Raw genomic sequence first — 20,009 nt, 5'->3', positions numbered from 1 at the left:
TTATGACATTTTAGCAAACAAAAAGTTTTCGAAAAATATAATATTTTCTGCCATTTTCGGGTTTTGTCGGGACTCCTGATGAGATTTTGAGACTTCTCCTCCAACTACAGCACCAGTATTGTGCTGCTGAAGAAAGACCGTTTTTTCATAAATTTTTGTGCAAGGGTCCCCCCTTACGACATTTTAGCGAAAAACAGTTTTCTAAAAATATAAATTGTCTGTCATTTTCGGGTTTTGTCGGGACTCCTGATGAGGTTTTGAGACTGATGAGGTTTTGAGACATCTCCTACAACTACAGCACCAGTATTGTGCTGCTGAAGAAAGACCGTTTTTTTAATTGTCTTGTAAGGGTGCCCCTTTATGACATTTTAGCAAAGAAAAAGTTTTCGAAAAATATAATATTTTCTGCCATTTTCGGGTTTTGTCGGGACTCCTGATGAGGTTTTGAGACTTCTCCTCCAACTACAGCACCAGTATTGTGCTGCTGAAGAAAGACTGTTTTTTAATTGTCTTGTAAGGGTGCCCCTTTATGACATTTTAGCAAAAAAAAGTTTTCGAAAAATATAATATTTTCTGCCATTTTCGGGTTTTGTCGGGACTCCTGATGAGGTTTTGAGACTGATGAGGTTTTGAGACATCTCCTACAACTACAGCACCAGTATTGTGCTGCTGAAGAAAGACCGTTTTTTAATTGTCTTGTAAGGGTGCCCCTTTATGACATTTTAGCAAAAAAAACAGTTTTCTAAAAATATAATATTTTTTGCCATTTTCGGGTTTTGTCGGTACTCCTGATGAGGTTTTGAGACTGATGAGGTTTTGAGACATCTCCTACAACTACAGCACCAGTATTGTGCTGCTGAAGAAAGACTGTTTTTTAATTGTCGTGTAAGGGTGCCCCTTTATGACATTTTAGCAAAAAAAAGTTTTCTAAAAATATAAATTGTCTGTCATTTTCGGGTTTTGTCGGGACTCCTGATGAGGTTTTGAGACATCTCCTACAACTACAGCACCAGTATTGTGCTGCTGAAGAAAGACCGTTTTTTAATTGTCTTGTAAGGGTGCCCCTTTATGACATTTTAGCAAAAAAAAGTTTTCGAAAAATATAATATTTTCTGCCATTTTCGGGTTTTGTCGGGACTCCTGATGAGGTTTTGAGACATCTCCTACAACTACAGCACCAGTATTATGCGAGAAAAGAAACACACGGCGACGCACTGAGAAGTGGCGGCCCAGTAACGGACCGCGTAAACAGGATGTGTCGTAAAGGGCTACTCCATGCTACTGCATACCTGCCAACTTTTGAAATCAGAAAAACCTAGTAGCCAGGGTCCAGGGGTTGCAGGCCCCGATAGGTCCAGGACAAAGTCCTGGTGGGGGGTTCAGGCTTTGCCCCCCCCCCCCCCCCCCCCCGGTGACCCGCGTCCGGGCGAGGGAAATCTGGGTTCCTTGTCAGTGTTCCCCCCCCCCCCCCCCGACGCAAAATGATTATTAGCATTCAGACAGGTTAAAATGTTGCTAAAACCATCACTTTTCTATCAGTCACAGTGACTTTTCAAAACAAAAATATTACAGCAAAAATCATATGGGTTGATTGACATGTTTATTCTGTAAGCTAACTTCAATAGTTTGAAATTATTTTGACAGTTAATGCCAGTTATCCTGTCAACCTTTCACAAGACTTCAATTTGTTAATTGAAAGTATAAACAGTATAAACACTTTTTACAGTAAACAAATGGTAAAACAGTACTAAACAATTCCATTACAAAAAAAATTGGTGTCATTATTAACTTTCTGTCCAAGCTTGTATAATCTACTGCCTTGTTCAATTGTAAAAAATATTCTGTGCCTAAAATTCACATTTCTATCACAATTATCATACTGTAAACATGGTAAGCTAACTTCATTAAAATTAATAGTCCTGTCAATAGCATGGAATTACAATTCAAATGTAGTTTTTTTGTAAGCCTTTCAAAAGAATTCAAAATATGAAAAATTCATGAAAATTAATTTAAGCCATCAGACACTTGAAAAGTGGCACATCACATCTCTAATGTAATCATTTTAACTTTTCAACAGAAATAGCACTGCAAAAATATTAAGGACATACTTCTGTATTTTGGTAGTTATGCTGTCAACATTTAACAAGATTTCTTCAACTTGGACTTGAAAGCATAAATAGTATAAACACTTTTAACAGTATAACAGTACTAAACAATTCCAATAGATAACATTGGTGTCATTACCTTTTTGTGGCTAAAATCCAAATTTATTCTAGTCCATGCTCAATTATTGCCTCCATAAATAAAACTTCGGCATTCATCACATCCAAAGAATCTGTTTGGGCGACGAAAAACGTTGAAAGTTTTCCACTTGTATCGCTAGCAACGGCATTAGACTTGTGTTTTTTTGTCCCAACGTGGTCTTTTACATCGCTAATTCCTCCGTGTCCGATCAAAAAAATCTTGTCTGCACAAGGTGCAATTCGCGTAGTTTTCACCCTTTTTGGAACGGATAATTATTCCCGGATAGGCTTTTGAATATTCTTCACGGAATGACTGCAGTTTTCTTTTCGGTTTAAGACTCGTTTGCGATTTTTCTCCGGCTGATTCCATGATCGTTCGCTCGTTTGGAAACAATGGCCTCGTGCTTGGCAGCGGTGCTATAAATAGCCTCGCGCATGGCATTCGGAATGGCTCGATAGGAAGTTACGGGAAGCAGTGTCGATTGTCATTGTTGTTACGCGATTTCGTGAATAAAACTTTAAAAAAAATTTTTTTTTTTAATTAATGAAAAAACGTATTTTTTATCACTGCAACCGTAACCCGGAATAAGTTGATGAAAACCGTACTAATTACGGGAAAACTAGAGTAGTTGGCAGGTATGCTACTGTACTGCACAGGAAGCGATGTCATCAAAATGACTTTTTGTAATAAATAAGTATTTTGTATATATTTTTCCGATTTTTTTTTTCTCATGACATTATGTCTTTTTGCTCTTATTTTCTTCCATTTTTGTTCTTTTTGTACTTTAGACACCCTTACAATAGACCGTTTGTATTTGTCTTTTTTTTACCGAGCCAGCAACATTTTTAGGGCATTTGTTATTTCAGGGATTATCCGCACATGCGCCAAGGTATGCTTGGCATCCCGGTGCATCGGTATTTCCACGGCCTAACACTTTGTCAGCGTCACACCACTTTGCTGGTGCTGTGGCTGCATGGCGAGGTGAGGCCGGTCCATGTGGGCACTGTTTGGGTTCTGGCACGTTTCATCTGAGCCCGGCCTTTTTGTGTCTCTGTGTCTATTCATAGCAGGAGAGGCGCTCTTTCAGTCCTTCCGCCAACCCGCTGCCAAACTCCACTTCCTCCCCCGTCCATGCTCCCGCCGCCAGGCCAGCCAGCCGAATGGAGGACAAGCCGGCCAGGCTGCCCGCACACCTGCGTGAGTTGCACAGGCACGCACACACAGTTGTGCTGTATTATTCTGCTGGAGGTGTTAAAGCAGATGTTAGCTGCTGACATCTGCTAACGTGCTAGTGTTGTCACATTTAATTAAGTTGTAAAAATAGCCATGCCAATAATAACTCCATAACACCCTCTTAGAGTCCCACCCTTCTCTTTGTATTAGGTCAAGGACCTTCAATTATGTCTTGAAAGGATCCATGCGCAGCATTTACTTATACCACCAAATGCAAACAACCTTCCCTAGTCATGGTGCAAAAATAAATAAATCCAAACGACACAAAATGTGTCACAGAATTTTGTGGATGTTATAAAAAACGTCCAATAACGATAAAAAAAAAAAATACAATTACACCCATTACAAAGCATGATGGGAAAAATCTCTACACTTATCCACCCTGTTTGAGAATGACTGTGGAATTATTTTTGCATTAGGTCAAGGACCTTCAATTATGTCTTGAAAGGATCCATGCGCAGCATTTACTTATATCACCAAATGCAAACAACCTTCCCTAGTCATGGTGCAAAAATAAATAAATCCAAACGACACAAAATGTGTCACAGAATTTTGTGGATGTTATAAAAAACGTCCAATAACGATAAAAAAAAAAATACAATTACACCCATTACAAAGCATGATGGGAAAAATCTCTACACTTATCCACCCTGTTTGAGAATGACTGTGGAATTATTTTTGCATTAGGTCAAGGACCTTCAATTATGTCTTGAAAGGATCCATGCGCAGCATTTACGTATATCACCAAATGCAAACAACCTTCCCTAGTCATGGTGCAAAAATAAATAAATCCAAACGACACAAAATGTGTCACAGAATTTTGTGGATGTTATAAAAAACGTCCATTAACGATAAAAAAAATATAATTACACCCATTACAAAGCATGATGGGAAAAATCTCTACACTTATCCACCCTGTTTGAGAATGACTGTGGAATTATTTTTGCATTAGGTCAAGGACCTTCAATTATGTCTTGAAAGGATCCATGCGCAGCATTTACTTATATCACCAAATGCAAACAACCTTCCCTAGTCATGGTGCAAAAATAAATAAATCCAAACGACACAAAATGTGTCACAGAATTTTGTGGATGTTATAAAAAACGTCCATTAACGATAAAAAAAAATACAATTACACCCATTACAAAGCATGATGGGAAAAATCTCTACACTTATCCACCCTGTTTGAGAATGACTGTGGAATTATTTTTGCATTAGGTCAATGACCTTCAATTATGTCTTGAAAGGATCCATGCGCAGCATTTACTTATGTGACCAAATGCAAACAACCTTCCCTAGTCATGGTGCAAAAAAAATTAATAATTCCAAACGACACAAAATGTGTCACAGAATTTTGTGGATGTTATAAAAAACGTCCATTAACGATAAAAAAAAAAAAATTACACCCATTACAAAGCATGATGGGAAAAATCTCCACACTTATCCACCCCCCCTGGGGGGGCCGGTTCCACTGTTTGAGAATGACTGTGGAATTATTATTGCATTAGGTCAATGACCTTCAATTATGTCTTGAAAGGATTCATGCGCAGCATTTACTTATGTGACCAAATGCAAACAACCTTCCCTAGTCATGGAGCAAAAAAAATAAAAAATTCCAAACGACACAAAATGTGTCACTGAATTTTGTGGATGTTATAAAAACGTCCATTAACGATAAAAAAAGAGACTTAAGTAAAAGTAAAAAAAAATGGATGAATATTAATGTTGTTATGATTTATTGACCTATTTAAGGCTACAATTACTTCACATCAAATATTTGAAATATTCCTGAATTGCTGAATTCAAAATCGTTGACAAGACATTGCCATTATGGGGTATTGTGTGTAGAATTTTGAGGACAAGAATGAATTTGGAATTAGACTGTGACATAAATGCTTGGCGCTGTGAATACTTTGCGTACTATACTGATATAATTGATAGGAAATAGTGTCATAAATTCATTTATTCCTCACTGTGGCCCTGGATAAAAAAGACGTTTGACACCCCCGGCGTGACCAATCAGCGTGGTGGTGCGGTGGAGCGCTGCCAAGAGATAAACGTTCAAAGACTAACCCTTCCTTGTCCCGGACATTTGTCAATATTTAACTTTATTTTCAGCAGAGTTGACGGTTGGGCAGGCTGGAGTTGGATTGTTTTTTTTGTTTCCTGCATTGTTGAAGAAAAAGGAAGAACTGGTTTTGGTTCCGTTTCCTGCCGTGCAAGGCGACAGGTCACTACACACCCGCGCTTTTGCGTCGCAGTTCCTCATGCGCCCGAAACACGGTTTGCATGCACCCCCCCACACCCCCTCCCGGGGTTTGCAAAGGAGCAGGGGCGGGAAATGAGCCGTCAATCCACACTGAGCAGGAGATAGTGGGGAAGGGGTGGAAAAAAGAGAGAGAGAGGGAGAAAAAGGACGAGGGAGGAAATTGCAGTGTGGGCAGAAATCCGCCTTCTCCATTTCCTGAGGAGGAAGTGGATTAGAGGCGGTCCGCTAAAGAATGCTCGCAGTATTTGACCCTTTTCACTAAATATTACTTTTTATAGAAATGCTCATAATAATCTCCAATGACCTAAAAAGCCTGTATTTACTATAATTTATTACCGGTACATGATTTGAAGTGTTTGCTATTGTTAATTGTTTTGTGATGCTTCATTCATGAATTTTGTTGGTGTTTATTGCGGTCAAGAAACGTAAACAAACCTGAGAAGAAGTATTTTTTGCAGGTTTAGTGCCAGGAAGTTACGGCTGTGTAACATGTATTTGGTCTCTTATTCCTATTTAACTATGCAGTCATTTTTTCTGAATTTCATTCGGGAATTTTGTTGGTGTTTATTGCAGTCAAGAAATGTAAACAAACCTGAGAAGAAGTATTTTCTGCAGGTTTAGTGTCAGGAAGTTATGGCTGTGTAACATGTATTTATGGTCTGTTATTCCTATTTAAGTATGCAGAATTAAAAAAAAAAAATAATTCTTGAAATTTGTTGGTGTTTATTGCGGTCAAGAAACGTAAACAAACCTGAGAATAACTATTTTCTGCAAGTTTAGTGCCAGGAAGTTACGGCTGTGTAACATTTATTTGGTCTGTTATTCCTATTTAAGTATGCAGAATTTTTTTCAAAATTTCATGTTTGAATTTTGTTGGTGTTTATTGCAGTCAAGAAATGTAAACAAACCTGAGAATAACTATTTTCTGCAGGTTTAGTGTCAGGAAGTTACGACTGTGTAACATGTATTTGGTCTGTTATTCCTATTTAAGTATGCAGTCATTTTTTCAAAATGTAATTTGTGATTTTTGTTGGTGTTTATTGCAGTCAAGAAACGTAAACAAACCTGAGAAGAAGTATTTTCTGCAGGTTTAGTGCCAGGAAGTTACGGCTGTGTAACATGTATTTGGTTTGGTATTTCCATTTAAGTATGCAGAATTTTTTTCAAAACTTCATGTTTGAATTTTGTTGGTGTTTATTGCAGTCAAGAAACGTAAACAAACCTGAGAAGAACTATTTTCTGCAGGTTTAGTGCCAAGAAGTTACGCCTGTGTAACCTGTATTTGGTCTGTTATTCCTATTTAAGTATGCAGTCATTTTTTCAAAATGTAATTTGTGATTTTTGTTGGTGTTTATTGCAGTCAAGAAACGTAAACAAACCTGAGAAGAAGTATTTTCTGCAGGTTTAGTGCCAGGAAGTTACGGCTGTGTAACATGTATTTGGTTTGGTATTTCCATTTAAGTATGCAGAATTTTTTTCAAAACTTCATGTTTGAATTTTGTTGGTGTTTATTGCAGTCAAGAAACGTAAACAAACCTGAGAAGAACTATTTTCTGCAGGTTTAGTGCCAAGAAGTTACGCCTGTGTAACCTGTATTTGGTCTGTTATTCCTATTTAAGTATGCAGAATTATTTTCAAAATTTCATGTTTGAATTTTGTTGGTGTTTATTGCAGTCAAGAAATGTAAACAAACCTGAGAATAACTATTTTCTGCAGGTTTAGTGCCAGGAAGTTACGGCTGTGTAACATGTATTTGGTCTGTTATTCCTATTTAAGTATGCAGTAATTTTTTCAAAATGTAATTTGTGATTTTTGTTGGTGTTTATTGCAGTCAAGAAACGTAAACAAACCTGAGAAGAACTATTTTTTGCAGGTTTAGTGCCAGGAAGTTACGGCTGTGTAACATTTATTTGGTCTGTTATTCCTATTTAAGTATGCAGAATTTTTTTCAAAACTTCATGTTTGAATTTTGTTGGTGTTTATTGCAGTCAAGAAATGTAAACAAACCTGAGAAGAACTATTTTCTGCAGGCTTAGTGCCAGGAAGTTATGGCTGTGTAACATGTATTTGGTCTGTTATTCCTATTTAAGTATGCAGTAATTTTTTCAAAATGTAATTTGTGATTTTTGTTGGTGTTTATTGCAGTCAAGAAAAGTAAACAAACCTGAGAATAACTATTTTCTGCAGGTTTAGTGCCAGGAAGTTAAGGCTGTGTAACATGTATTTGGTTTGGTATTCCCATTTAAGTATGAAGTCATTTTTTTTTTTTTTTTCATTTGTGAAATTTGTTGGTGTTTATTGCAGTCAAGAAACGTAAACAAACCTGAGAAGAACTATTTTCTGCAAGTTTAGTGCCAGGAAGTTACGGCTGTGTAACATTTATTTGGTCTGTTATTCCTATTTAAGTATGCAGAATTTTTTTCAAAATTTCATGTTTGAATTTTGTTGGTGTTTATTGCAGTCAAGAAATGTAAACAAACCTCATAATGACTATTTTCTGCAGGTTTAGTGCCAGGAAGTTACGGCTGTGTAACATGTATTTGGTCTGTTATTCCTATTTAAGTATGCAGTCATTTTTTCAAAATGTAATTTGTGATTTTTGTTGGTGTTTATTGCAGTCAAGAAACGTAAACAAACCTGAGAAGAAGTATTTTCTGCAGGTTTAGTGCCAGGAAGTTACGGCTGTGTAACATGTATTTGGTTTGGTATTTCCATTTAAGTATGCAGAATTTTTTTCAAAACTTCATGTTTGAATTTTGTTGGTGTTTATTGCAGTCAAGAAACGTAAACAAACCTGAGAAGAACTATTTTCTGCAGGTTTAGTGCCAAGAAGTTACGCCTGTGTAACCTGTATTTGGTCTGTTATTCTTATTTAAGTATGCAGAATTTTTTTCAAAATTTCATGTTTGAATTTTGTTGGTGTTTATTGCAGTCAAGAAATGTAAACAAACCTGAGAATAACTATTTTCTGCAGGTTTAGTGCCAGGAAGTTACGGCTGTGTAACATGTATTTGGTCTGTTATTCCTATTTAAGTATGCAGTAATTTTTTCAAAATGTAATTTGTGATTTTTGTTGGTGTTTATTGCAGTCAAGAAACGTAAACAAACATGAGAAGAAGTATTTTCTGCAGGTTTAGTGCCAGGAAGTTACGGCTGTGTAACATGTATTTGGTTTGGTATTCCTATTTAAGTATGCAGAATTTTTTTCAAAATTTCATGTTTGAATTTTGTTGGTGTTTATTGCAGTCAAGAAACGTAAACAAACCTGAGAAGAACTATTTTCTGCAGGTTTAGTGCCAAGAAGTTACGCCTGTGTAACCTGTATTTGGTCTGTTATTCCTATTTAAGTATGCAGAATTTTTTTCAAAATTTCATGTTTGAATTTTGTTGGTGTTTATTGCAGTCAAGAAATGTAAACAAGCCTGAGAATAACTATTTTCTGCAGGTTTAGTGCCAGGAAGTTATGGCTGTGTAACATGTATTTGGTCTGTTATTCCTATGCAGTAATTTTTTCAAAATGTAATTTGTGATTTTTGTTGGTGTTTATTGCAGTCAAGAAACGTAAACAAACATGAGAAGAAGTATTTTCTGCAGGTTTAGTGCCAGGAAGTTACGGCTGTGTAACATGTATTTGGTTTGGTATTCCCATTTAAATATGCAGTCATTTAAAAAAAATTTCATTTGTGAAATTTGTTGGTGTTTATTGCGGTAAAGAAATGTAAACAAACCTGATAATTACTATTTTCTGCAGGCTTAGTGCCAGGAAGTTACGGCTGTGTAACATGTATTTGGTCTGTTATTTCTATTTAAGTATGCAGTCATTTTTTCAGAATTCCATTCCTGAATTTTGTTGGTGTTTATTACGGTCAAGAAACGTAAACAAACCTGAGAATGACTATTTCCTGCAGGTTTAGTGCCAGGAAATTACGGCTGTGTAACATGTATTTGGTCTGTTATTCCTATTTAAGTATGCATTAATTATTACTTGAATATTATTGGACCAAATTATTATTTTAAAGTAGCACATTTTTTTAAATATTTTGTCATTTATTTTATTTTTACAGTCCTGCACTTTAGTTCTTGCATGTTGTTTCCGTATACCCGAATAGGGAACGGACGAGGGATGAAAAGACTTCAGACCGTTGGATGATTTAGGTATCGGTCCGACACCAAGTAGTTACAGGATCATACATTGGTCATATTCAAAGTCCTCACGTGTCCAGGGACGTATTTACTGACTTTATAAACGATAACAAATATGAAGTAAACGTGTTATTAAAACATACCGATGTAATCATTGTAGTATCGACTATATACGACCTTGTACTTGGTGTCGTTACAGTGGATATTTGTATAGATCCGTTTGTTTACATTGAGCAGCGCTCGCTCGCTGTTAGCGGTGAGCTATTGTATCCTCCTACGGTGTGTCGTGAAGCATGTTTAGATATTCCTCGTCCTCCAGTGACATACCTGCCAACTACTCCGGTTTTCCCGTAATTAGTACGGTTTTCATCAACCTATTCCGGGTTACGGTTGCAGTGATAAAAAATACGGTTTTTCATTAATTAAAAAAAAAATTTTTTTTTAAAGTTTTATTCACGAAATCGCGTAACAACAATGACAATCGACACTGCTTCCAGTAACTTCCTATCGAGCCATTCCGAATGCCATGCGCAAGGCTATTTATAGCACCGCTGCCAAGCACGAGGCACCAGTTGCCATTGTTTCCAAACGAGCGAACGATCATGGAATCAGCCGGAGAAAAATCGCAAACGAGTCTTAAACCGAAAAGAAAACTGCAGTCATTCCGTGAAGAATATTCAAAAGCCTATCCGGGAATAATTATCCGTTCCAAAAAGGGTGAAAACTGCGCGAATTGCACCTTGTGCAGACAAGATTTTTCGATCGGACACGGAGGAATTAGCGATGTAAAAGACCACGTTGGGACAAAAAAACACAAGTCTCTAATGCCGTTGCTAGCGATACAAGTGGAAAACTTTCAACGTTTTTCGTCGCCCAAACAGATTCTTTGGATGTGATAAATGCCGACGTTTTATTTACGGAGGCAATACATTTTAATGAAGTAAACTTATAAAGTTACCATATCATTTTTGCAGTATGATCAATCTGATAGAATAAATTTGGATTTTAGCCACAAAAAGGTAATGACACCAATGTTATCTTTTGGAATTGTTTAGTACTGTTATACTGTTAAAAGTGTTTATACTATTTATGCTTTCAAGTCCAAGTTGAAGAAATCTTGTTAAATGTTGACAGCATAACTACCAAAATACAGAATTATGTCCTTAATATTTTTGCAGTGCTATTTCTGTTGAAAAGTTAAAATGATTACATTAGAGATGTGATGTGCCACTTTTCAAGTGTCTGATGGCTTAAATTAATTTTCATTAATTTTTCATATTTTGAATTATTTTGAAAGGCTTACAAAAAAACTACATTTGAATTGTAATTCCATGCTATTGACAGGACTATTAATTTTAATGAAGTTAGCTTACCATGTTTACAGTATGATAATTGTGATAGAAATGTGAATTTTAGGCACAGAATATTTTTTACAATTGAACAAGGCAGTAGATTATACAAGCTTGGACAGAAAGTTAATGACACCAATTTTTTTTTTAATGGAATTGTTTAGTACTGTTTTACCATTTGTTTACTGTAAAAAGTGTTTATACTGTTTATACTTTCAATTAACAAATTGAAGTCTTGTGAAAGGTTGACAGGATAACTGGCATTAACTGTCAAAATAATTTCTAACTATTGAAGTTAGCTTACAGAATAAACATGTCAATCAACCCATATGATTTTTGCTGTAATATTTTTGTTTTGAAAAGTCACTGTGACTGATAGAAAAATGATGGTTTTAGCAACATTTTAACCTGTCTGAATGCTAATAATCATTTTGCGTCGGGGGGCTTCGCCCGCCTGAACCCCCCACCAGGACTTTGTCCTGGACCTACCGGGGCCTGCGGCCCCTGGACCCTGGCTACTAGGTTTTTCTGATTTCAAAAGTTGGCAGGCATGCAGTGATAATGATACTTGTAAGAAACTTACTTTATTTGGCTTAGTGATTTAGAAGTAGCTAAAACACTAGTTAGCTACGTTTTAAAGCGGCACTTCAGTGTTTATAGCGTCACCTTTATTGTTGGTTTTGCAGCCAAAATACATCCCTATTCTGTCTTTACACTGTTTCTGTTTGTTGGTGCTCTGTGTGTGGTGACAACAATGTATCTGTATTTTTTAAAGGCAGTACATTTTTTAAGTCACTAGTACCGCGGGTCTTTATTAGTACCGGTATATTGGGGGTCCCTGCCTGTTGAGGACCCCTTTGCTGTAGGGAACGTCATTAAAAAGTACATTTTGACAATATGGTTTATTTTAGTAAGAAAAGAGGTATAGTTTGTGGGTGTTTTCTGCTTGAAGTCACGTCCATGGCAACAAGGCAGCCTGTTGCGCTCTCGCACACACTCGGCTTTCCTCTATGCATGCGAGTGGGTGGACGAGTGTGAGAGAATCTTTGTAAAGCTTGTGTAGGTGGCCGCAGAATTGCTGTCCTCTTTATGGTAAAAGGTGTGTTTTGTGCGGGGAAATTTCCTGCCCCTGGAAGCAGCTCTTGTCCTCAGGAATTTCCTGAGTGGGCAGACAGCGCTTCCTGAATAAATGTTGTTGTTGTTGTGTGTGTGTGTGTGTGTGTGTGTGTGAGAGTGTGTGTTTGAACTCGCTCTCTTTTCTCCCCTGAAAGGGAAACTGTTCTCACATGCCGGAGAGCGAGCGGAATCCAGTGCCCTTCTCTGCATGTCGGCGACACACCTCGCACACACATTACAGCAAGCAGCAAGGAGCCTGGCAATCTGATTCATTTTGGCCCCTGGAGTGAACGTCATAGTCCCTCACACTCAATAGTCATAAAAACACAATAGAGAACTACTAAGTTTTTTTTGTAAAAAGATCAGACCGTGACCGAATTGTATAGAAACTAAGGCATTTTTTTCCCATAAGAAATAATGAGTGTTTAAAGAAAACGTAGTCATTTTATTTTATTCATTTAAAAAAATAAAAATAAATGCTAATAAAAATACAACTAATTAGAAATAATGTAAGTTTTTTTAAACAATTTTTAAAATCATTTAATTAATGTATTTTTTTTTTATTTTTTTTTTATTTTTTTTTTTAATACAAATAGTGTAAATTAAATTAATTAGAAATATTGTATATCTTTTTGTTGTTAAATTAATTTTATTTTAAACACTTTTTTATTTTAAAAAAAAATCTAAAATAAATATAATTAAGTTAAATCAAATTAATTAGAACTCCCAAAAGATTATGTAAATATTTTTTTGGTGAAATGTATTTTATACACTTTTTTTTTTTTTTTTTCATTAAAAAAATATATTATTACGTACAATTGATTAGAGGTTAGAGTTAGGGTAACCCTAATCATAAGAAATAATGTAAAACTGTTAAACAAGTTTTATTTTATTCTTGAAATTTTTTTGGGACAAATATAAATGCTAATAAAAATGTTAATACAACTAATTAGAAATAATGTACGTTTTTTTTAAACAATTTTTGAAATAATTTTATTAATGTATTTATTTAAAAAAAAAAATACAAATAGTGTAAATATAATTAATTAGAAATACTGTATATCTTTTTTTGTTGTTGAATTTATTTTATTTTAAACACTTTTTATCTATTTTTTAATCAAAAATAAATATAATTAAGTTAAATCAAATTAATTAGAAATCATAAAAAAATTATGTAAATATAATTTTTTATGTTTTTTAAATTTAAACATAAATATAATTATTGATCAGAAATCATACGAAATAATGTAAATCTGTTAAAAAAAAAAGGTGTATTTTAACCTAAAATTGTTTTGGACAAATATAAATGCCAATAATGTAAATTAATAAGAAATATTAAAAAGTAGCACGAATCATTTCCAAAATATTATTCTTTTTAATTTATTCACTAATTTATTTTCTTTTCTTTTCTTTTTTAAAACGAAAAAATTATGTAAAGAAAATTAATTTGAAGTAATAAGAAATAACGTAAATCTTTTTGGACATTTAAAAAATGCATTTTATTCATTTATTAATTTCTTTATAGTAAGAATAAATACAAATAAATAACGTTAATCAAATTAATTAGAAATAAGAAAAAATAATGCTAATCTTTTAAAAAATGTGACCGAATTGTATAGAAACTAAGGCATTTTTTTCCATAAGAAATGATGAGTGTTTAAAGAAAACATATTAATTTTATTTTATTTATAAAAAATAAATACTAATAAACATTTAAATACACAATTAGAAATAATAAGAAAGAATATGTCTTTTCTTAACAATTTTTAAAATAATTTGATTTATGTATTTCCTTAAAAAAAATACAAATAGTGTAAATTAATTAAATTAATTAAAAAAAATATTGTAAAACTTTTTTGTTAAATGTATTTTATTTTTGTACATTATATACATATTTTTTAAATAAAATCTGAAAAATAATTAAATCAAATTGATTAGAAATCTGAAGAAATGTAAATCTGTTAAAAAAAAGTTTTATTTTATTCTTTCATTTTAAGAAAAAAAAATTATGAATGCCAATAATGTAACTCAATAAGGAATCAGAAGTAGCGTGAATCTTTTTTTAAATTCTATTCGTTTTAGTTTATTCATCGATTTATTTTAATTTTTTATTTAAAAAACGAAAAAAAAGAATGTAAATAAAATTAATATTAAATAGGGAATAACGTAAATCTTTTTCGACATTTTTTTTTAATTTATTTTTTTTCTTTATATTAAGAATAAATACAAATAGTGTTAATCAAATTAATTAGAAATAAGGAAAAATGTAAATCTTTAAAAATGTTTGTGTTCATTTCCTTTATTTATTATTAATGAAAATACAAATAACTTTAATCAAATTAATTTGAAATAATAAGAAATATTGTAAATATAAAAAAAGCATAATTTTTATTTTAATATTTTTATAAAAATAATATGAAATATTATAATATATGCTACATTAACAATAATTTATTAATCTGTTCCAGACACCCAACAATATTAACACAAAACTTATATATTTTCTTCAAATATATGTATAAAATATGAAAATAGAATCGCAACTTTGAAGAGAAAAAACGCAAGTGTGGCAAGTGTTGTCGTCGTTGCTGCAGTCACAAAAACAACACAATACAGGATGCCCAGGAAAGAAGGACAAAAGCTGGATTTCCCAGCAAAAATGGAAGTTTGGACAGAAGAGAGGAAGACCAGCAGGCGTCGTGGCGTGACTGCAATGTTTTCACGCACAAACGACGCTCTTGTCTTTCCTCAAGCAGTAACAGAACACCACAAGAATGGAGACAGTGTTGTCAGCGCGTGACAAACGTTTTTGCAAAGTCGTCCACGTACACAAAGTCAGCTTTATAAAAGTGTTCTTTTTTTCTTTTTGTATGTGCACATTCAACAGATGCAACACGCTCGGCCAAATGCAAAGATCTGAGGGTACGGTTGGCACGACGGCACAAAGGGCTGACGGGGCTCGAACATTGACAGCGCGTGCACACGCAAACAAACATCTCCATTGTTATGCAAAACAGCAAGGGAAGGCGTGGGGACGAGTGGCGGTTGGGGAACAGGTCGGGCTACTTCCTGGCCATACAAGCGCGGCGTGATTGACGGGGTGTTTTTACGTTTGTTTTGACTGGACGGGGTCCAGTTCCTGCTGGCTGTGTTCCAGTTCTGATGACGAGTGCCACAAAGGGGAAGTAGGAGAGCACAGCCACATGTCCCTGAGTCACAAGTGTCAGAAAGTCCTCCTCCTCCTTCCTCTTATTCCTTCCCTCTTCCTCCTGCTCTGTTTGGAGATAGCGGCGCCAATATCCGCCTACTTCTGCTTTGAGGGGGAAGGCAAACATTTACCGAGTTTGGAGCAAAGTCCCAGCTTTACTGATAGAGCCATGTTTGTTTGGACTTAGTCGGAGACACCACCTTGCTGCTCTGCCCTTTTGTTACCAGAGCTTTTATTTACGCAAGGCTGGGCAGATTTGACAAAAAATAAATAATTGCACTTACAAGGTCTTCTCACCAGGACGCGACTGCTTTTGTACACTTTATTTCAAACACTCTCTGCCTCAGAGAAAGGAAAAAAGTGTTAACTTCCCACTGTTAGCCACTACTTTTATTTTATACACTTTTATATTATTTTTCTAATTAAAAATAAAATTGAATAGAAATCATAAGAAATAATCTAAATCTGTTAGTTTTATTTTATTATTATTATTTTTTAATATAAATGCAAGTAATCAATAACACATAAGTAGCGTGAATCTTTTAAAAAAAAAAAATTTCGTTTTAATTTATTCATCGATTTATTTTCATTTTCTTATTAAAAAAATGAAAACATACTGTAAATAAAATTAATTTTAAATAGTAAGAAATAACGTAAATATTTTTCGACATTTAAAAAAAAAATTATATTAGGAATAAGTACAAATAATTCATGTTAATCCAATTAATTAGAAATAATAAAAATAATTCATTCATTCATTTATTTTTATTTTTATGAAAACACAAATACAAATACCTTTAATAAAATTAATTAGAAATATTGTAAATATAAAAAAGTATCTTTCTTTTTTTTTTTTTTTCAAAAAATAATACAAAATATTGTAATACATGGTACATTAATAATAATAATTTATTAATCTGTTCCAGACACCAGGATGTGACTGCTTTTGTACACCAGACACTTGATTTCAAACACTCTTTGCCTCTGAAAAAGGATAAGTGTTCAATTTTTACAGTAACTTCCCACTAGTAGCCACTACATTTATTTTGTACACTTTTTTATTATTTTTTGAATTAAAAATAAAATCAAATTGATTAGAAATCATAAGAAATAATCTAAATCTGTTAAATTTTATTTTATTCTTTTGTTGTTGTTGAAAATTATAAATGCAAGTAATCAATAACCCAAGTAGTGTGAATCTTTAAAAAAAAATCCTTTCGTTTTAATTTATTCGATTTATTTTCATTTTTTATTTTAAAAAAAACGAAGAAATAATGTAAATAAAATGAATTTTAAATAATAGGAAATAACGTACCGGTAAATCTTTTTCGACATTTAAAAACAAATTATATTAGGAATAAGTACAAATAAATAATGTTAATCAAATTAATTAGATATAAGGAAAAATTATGTAAATCTTTTATAAATGGTTTTATTCATTTATTTTTATTTTTATGAAAACACAAATACAAATACCTTTAATAAAATTAATTAGAAATATTGTAAATATAAAAAAGTATCTTTCTTTTTTTGTTTTCAAAAAATAATATGAAATATTGTAATACATGGTACATTAATAATAATAATTTATTAATCTGTTCCAGACACCAGGATGTGACTGCTTTTGTACACCAGACACTTGATTTCAAACACTCTTTGCCTCTGAAAAAAGACAAAAGTGTTCAATTTTTACAGTAACTTCCCACTAGTAGCCACTACATTTATTTTGTACACTTTTTTATTATTTTTTAAATTAAAAATAAAATCTAATTGATTAGAAATCATAAGAAATAATCTAAATCTGTTAAATTTTATTTTATTCTTTTGTTGTTGTTGAAAATGATAAATGCAAGTAATCAATAACACAAGTAGTGTGAATCTTTTTAAAAAATCCTTTCGTTTTAATTTATTCGATTTATTTTCATTTTTTATTTAAAAAAAAACGAAGAAATAATGTAAATAAAATGAATTTTAAATAATAGGAAATAACGTAAATCTTTTTCAACATTTAAAAAAAAAATTATATTAGAAATAAGTACAAATAAATAATGTTAATCAAATTAATTAGAAATAAGGAAAAATTATGTAAATCTTTTAAAAATGTTTTTATAATTAAAAAAAAAAGACAATACAAATAACTTTAATAAAATGTATTAGAAATATTGTAAATATAAAAAAGTATAATTTGTATTTTATTCATTTTAATGTTTTCATAAAAATATGAAATATTATAATATATGGTATATTAATAATGATAATGTATTAATATGTTGCAGGCACCAGGATGCAACTGCTTTTGTACACCAGACACTTGATTTCAAACACTCTTTGCCTCTGAAAAAGGATAAAAGTGTTCAATTTGGACAGTAGCTTCCCACTATTAGCCACTACTTTTTTTCCTACGTTTGAACCCTGCGCCTTATGAAACGGTGCGGCTGAATTATGGGTGTTTCTTCATAAAAAAAATACCAAGCAGATACACTGAATAGGTGTGTTAGTGTTGTTTTGGACGACTTTGCTCACCCCAGGTGCTGCAGTGCCCTCTGTTTAGAGCTTTCAACCGGAAGTAGAAGTGCCGGTCCGTTTTCTAGCCGTCCATAGCGTTTCTACTCGTATGGATTTTTCATTCATCATTCCAAGTATAACTAAAACAATTCTTACTTACTAAAGCGTCCCATGTGTGATGTCTGGACGCGGGTTTTCATGCATATTTGTACGCACTATTGTAATGCAATCCATGACCATGACTTCTATTTTGTTTGATCTGCCGTGTTACTGCCGTGTTACAGACACAGTTTGGAAACAATTAAGGTATGTAAATAAACATTTACAGAATATTTCTGTGTAAGTAACTTATTTTACAACGTATATATCTGCGGCTAACGAATGGAAAAATATTTTTTTCTTCTAAAATGTATTGGGTACGTTCTAAAGTGGCACCGTTTGGAAACAATTAGGGCAGTGGAGATTGTTTTGCATTTTTCCCATCATGCTTGATAATGGATTTAAATGGGTGCAATTGTATGGTTTTTATGGTTAATGGACGTTTTTATAAAATCTACAAAATTCAGTGACCATGTCTTGACATTTTGTGTTGGTTTTTTATTTATTTATTTAGTTTTATATATATTTTTTGTTGTTGCACCATGACTAGGGAAGGTTGTTTGCATTATTAACTTACAATGGCGTTCTTGTTGTATTGTTTCACTTTCACAAATTCCTCAGTAAATTCACCAAAACGTCACCGTGGAGTTATTGAGTCTGTTTAGCTGATTGGTGAGCTAGCTAGTGGGTCCATGACCATGACTTCTGTTTTGTTTGATCAGCCGTTTTACTGCCCTGTTACAGACACCGATTGGTCTATAGACCAACCCAAAAGACCAACCCATAGACCAACATAGTCAACTACTCCTTGGAAGGGGACTTAATGCTTCTCGTCTGGCTGGGAGGGGAAGTCAAGACTTGTGTAGTGCTGAAACAAAAGGAGATAGCGGTGATGTCATCCTCCTTCATCCCCAACGCTTAGGAGTTGCCCTGGCAACATGAGCGCCTGCATCTTGGCTAACTTGTGTGTCATCACGGGGGATTGGGAGCCGACAGTTGAGTCAAGGTCTAGGCGTGGCCCTCGGGAGGTCCAGGTCATATGCAACATTTTGACCCAAGATCCACTATTCTATGTTATGTAGACCACAAGGAAGCGTTTAAAAAATAACATAATATGAGAAATAATTATAAGTAATAATAAATAGTGTAAGTCTTTTATTAACAATTTCTAAAATATTTGATTTATGTATTTCTTTAAAAAAGAAAATACAAATAGTGTAAATTAAATGAATGTGAACTACTGTATACTTTTTTGTTAAATGTATTTCATTTTATACACTTTTTAATTTATTTTTAATTAAAAATAAATATAATTAATGTCAATGAAATTGATTAGAAATCAAAATAATGTAAATCTGTTAAAAAAAGTTGTATTTTATTTAATTTAAAATAATAATAAAATAAAGGCCAATAATGTAAACCAAATAGAAATAATACTATTAGTGTTAATCTTTTTTTTAAATTCTAATTGTTTTAATCAATTTATTTTCATTTTTATTAAAAAAAACTAAAAAAATTAGGTAAATAAAATTCATTTGAAATAAGAAATAACGTAAATATTTTTCGACATTTTTTAAATTCATTTTTTATTAATTTCTTTATAGTAAGAATAAATACAAATAAATAATGTTAATCAAATTAGTTAGAAATAAGGAAAAATAATGTAAATCTTTAAAAAAATGTTTTTGTTCATAATTTTTTTTAATGAAAACACAAATACAAATAACTTTAATCAAATGAATTAGAAATAATAAAAAACATTGTAAATAAAAAAAAAAAAGTATCCTTTTATTAATTGTAATGTTTTTATAAAAAATATAATATATTGTATATTATTAATAAT

The 20,009-nt window shown here is 32.8% G+C and overlaps 1 protein-coding gene across 2 annotated transcripts in view; it reads left to right on the top strand.

The window, feature by feature from the left end:
• The window catches only part of etv6 (ETS variant transcription factor 6), an 87,187-nt gene that overhangs the window by 18,114 nt on the left and 49,064 nt on the right, over window positions 1–20,009 (top strand). The window contains exon 2 of one of the 2 annotated variants that reach the window (XM_061983631.2): window positions 3,315–3,441. In XM_061983631.2, the coding sequence (XP_061839615.1) occupies window positions 3,315–3,441 (127 nt within the window). Of the gene's footprint in view, window positions 1–3,311; window positions 3,442–20,009 lie in introns of both variants that reach the window. The other variant, XM_061983630.2, reaches the window with a different exon arrangement.

The sequence above is a fragment of the Nerophis lumbriciformis genome, linkage group LG25 (assembly GCF_033978685.3).
Source record: "Nerophis lumbriciformis linkage group LG25, RoL_Nlum_v2.1, whole genome shotgun sequence".
NCBI lineage: Eukaryota > Metazoa > Chordata > Actinopteri > Syngnathiformes > Syngnathidae > Nerophis > Nerophis lumbriciformis.
The sequence above is the reverse complement of the archived record's forward strand: the minus strand, read 5'-3'. Positions and strand labels throughout refer to the sequence as shown.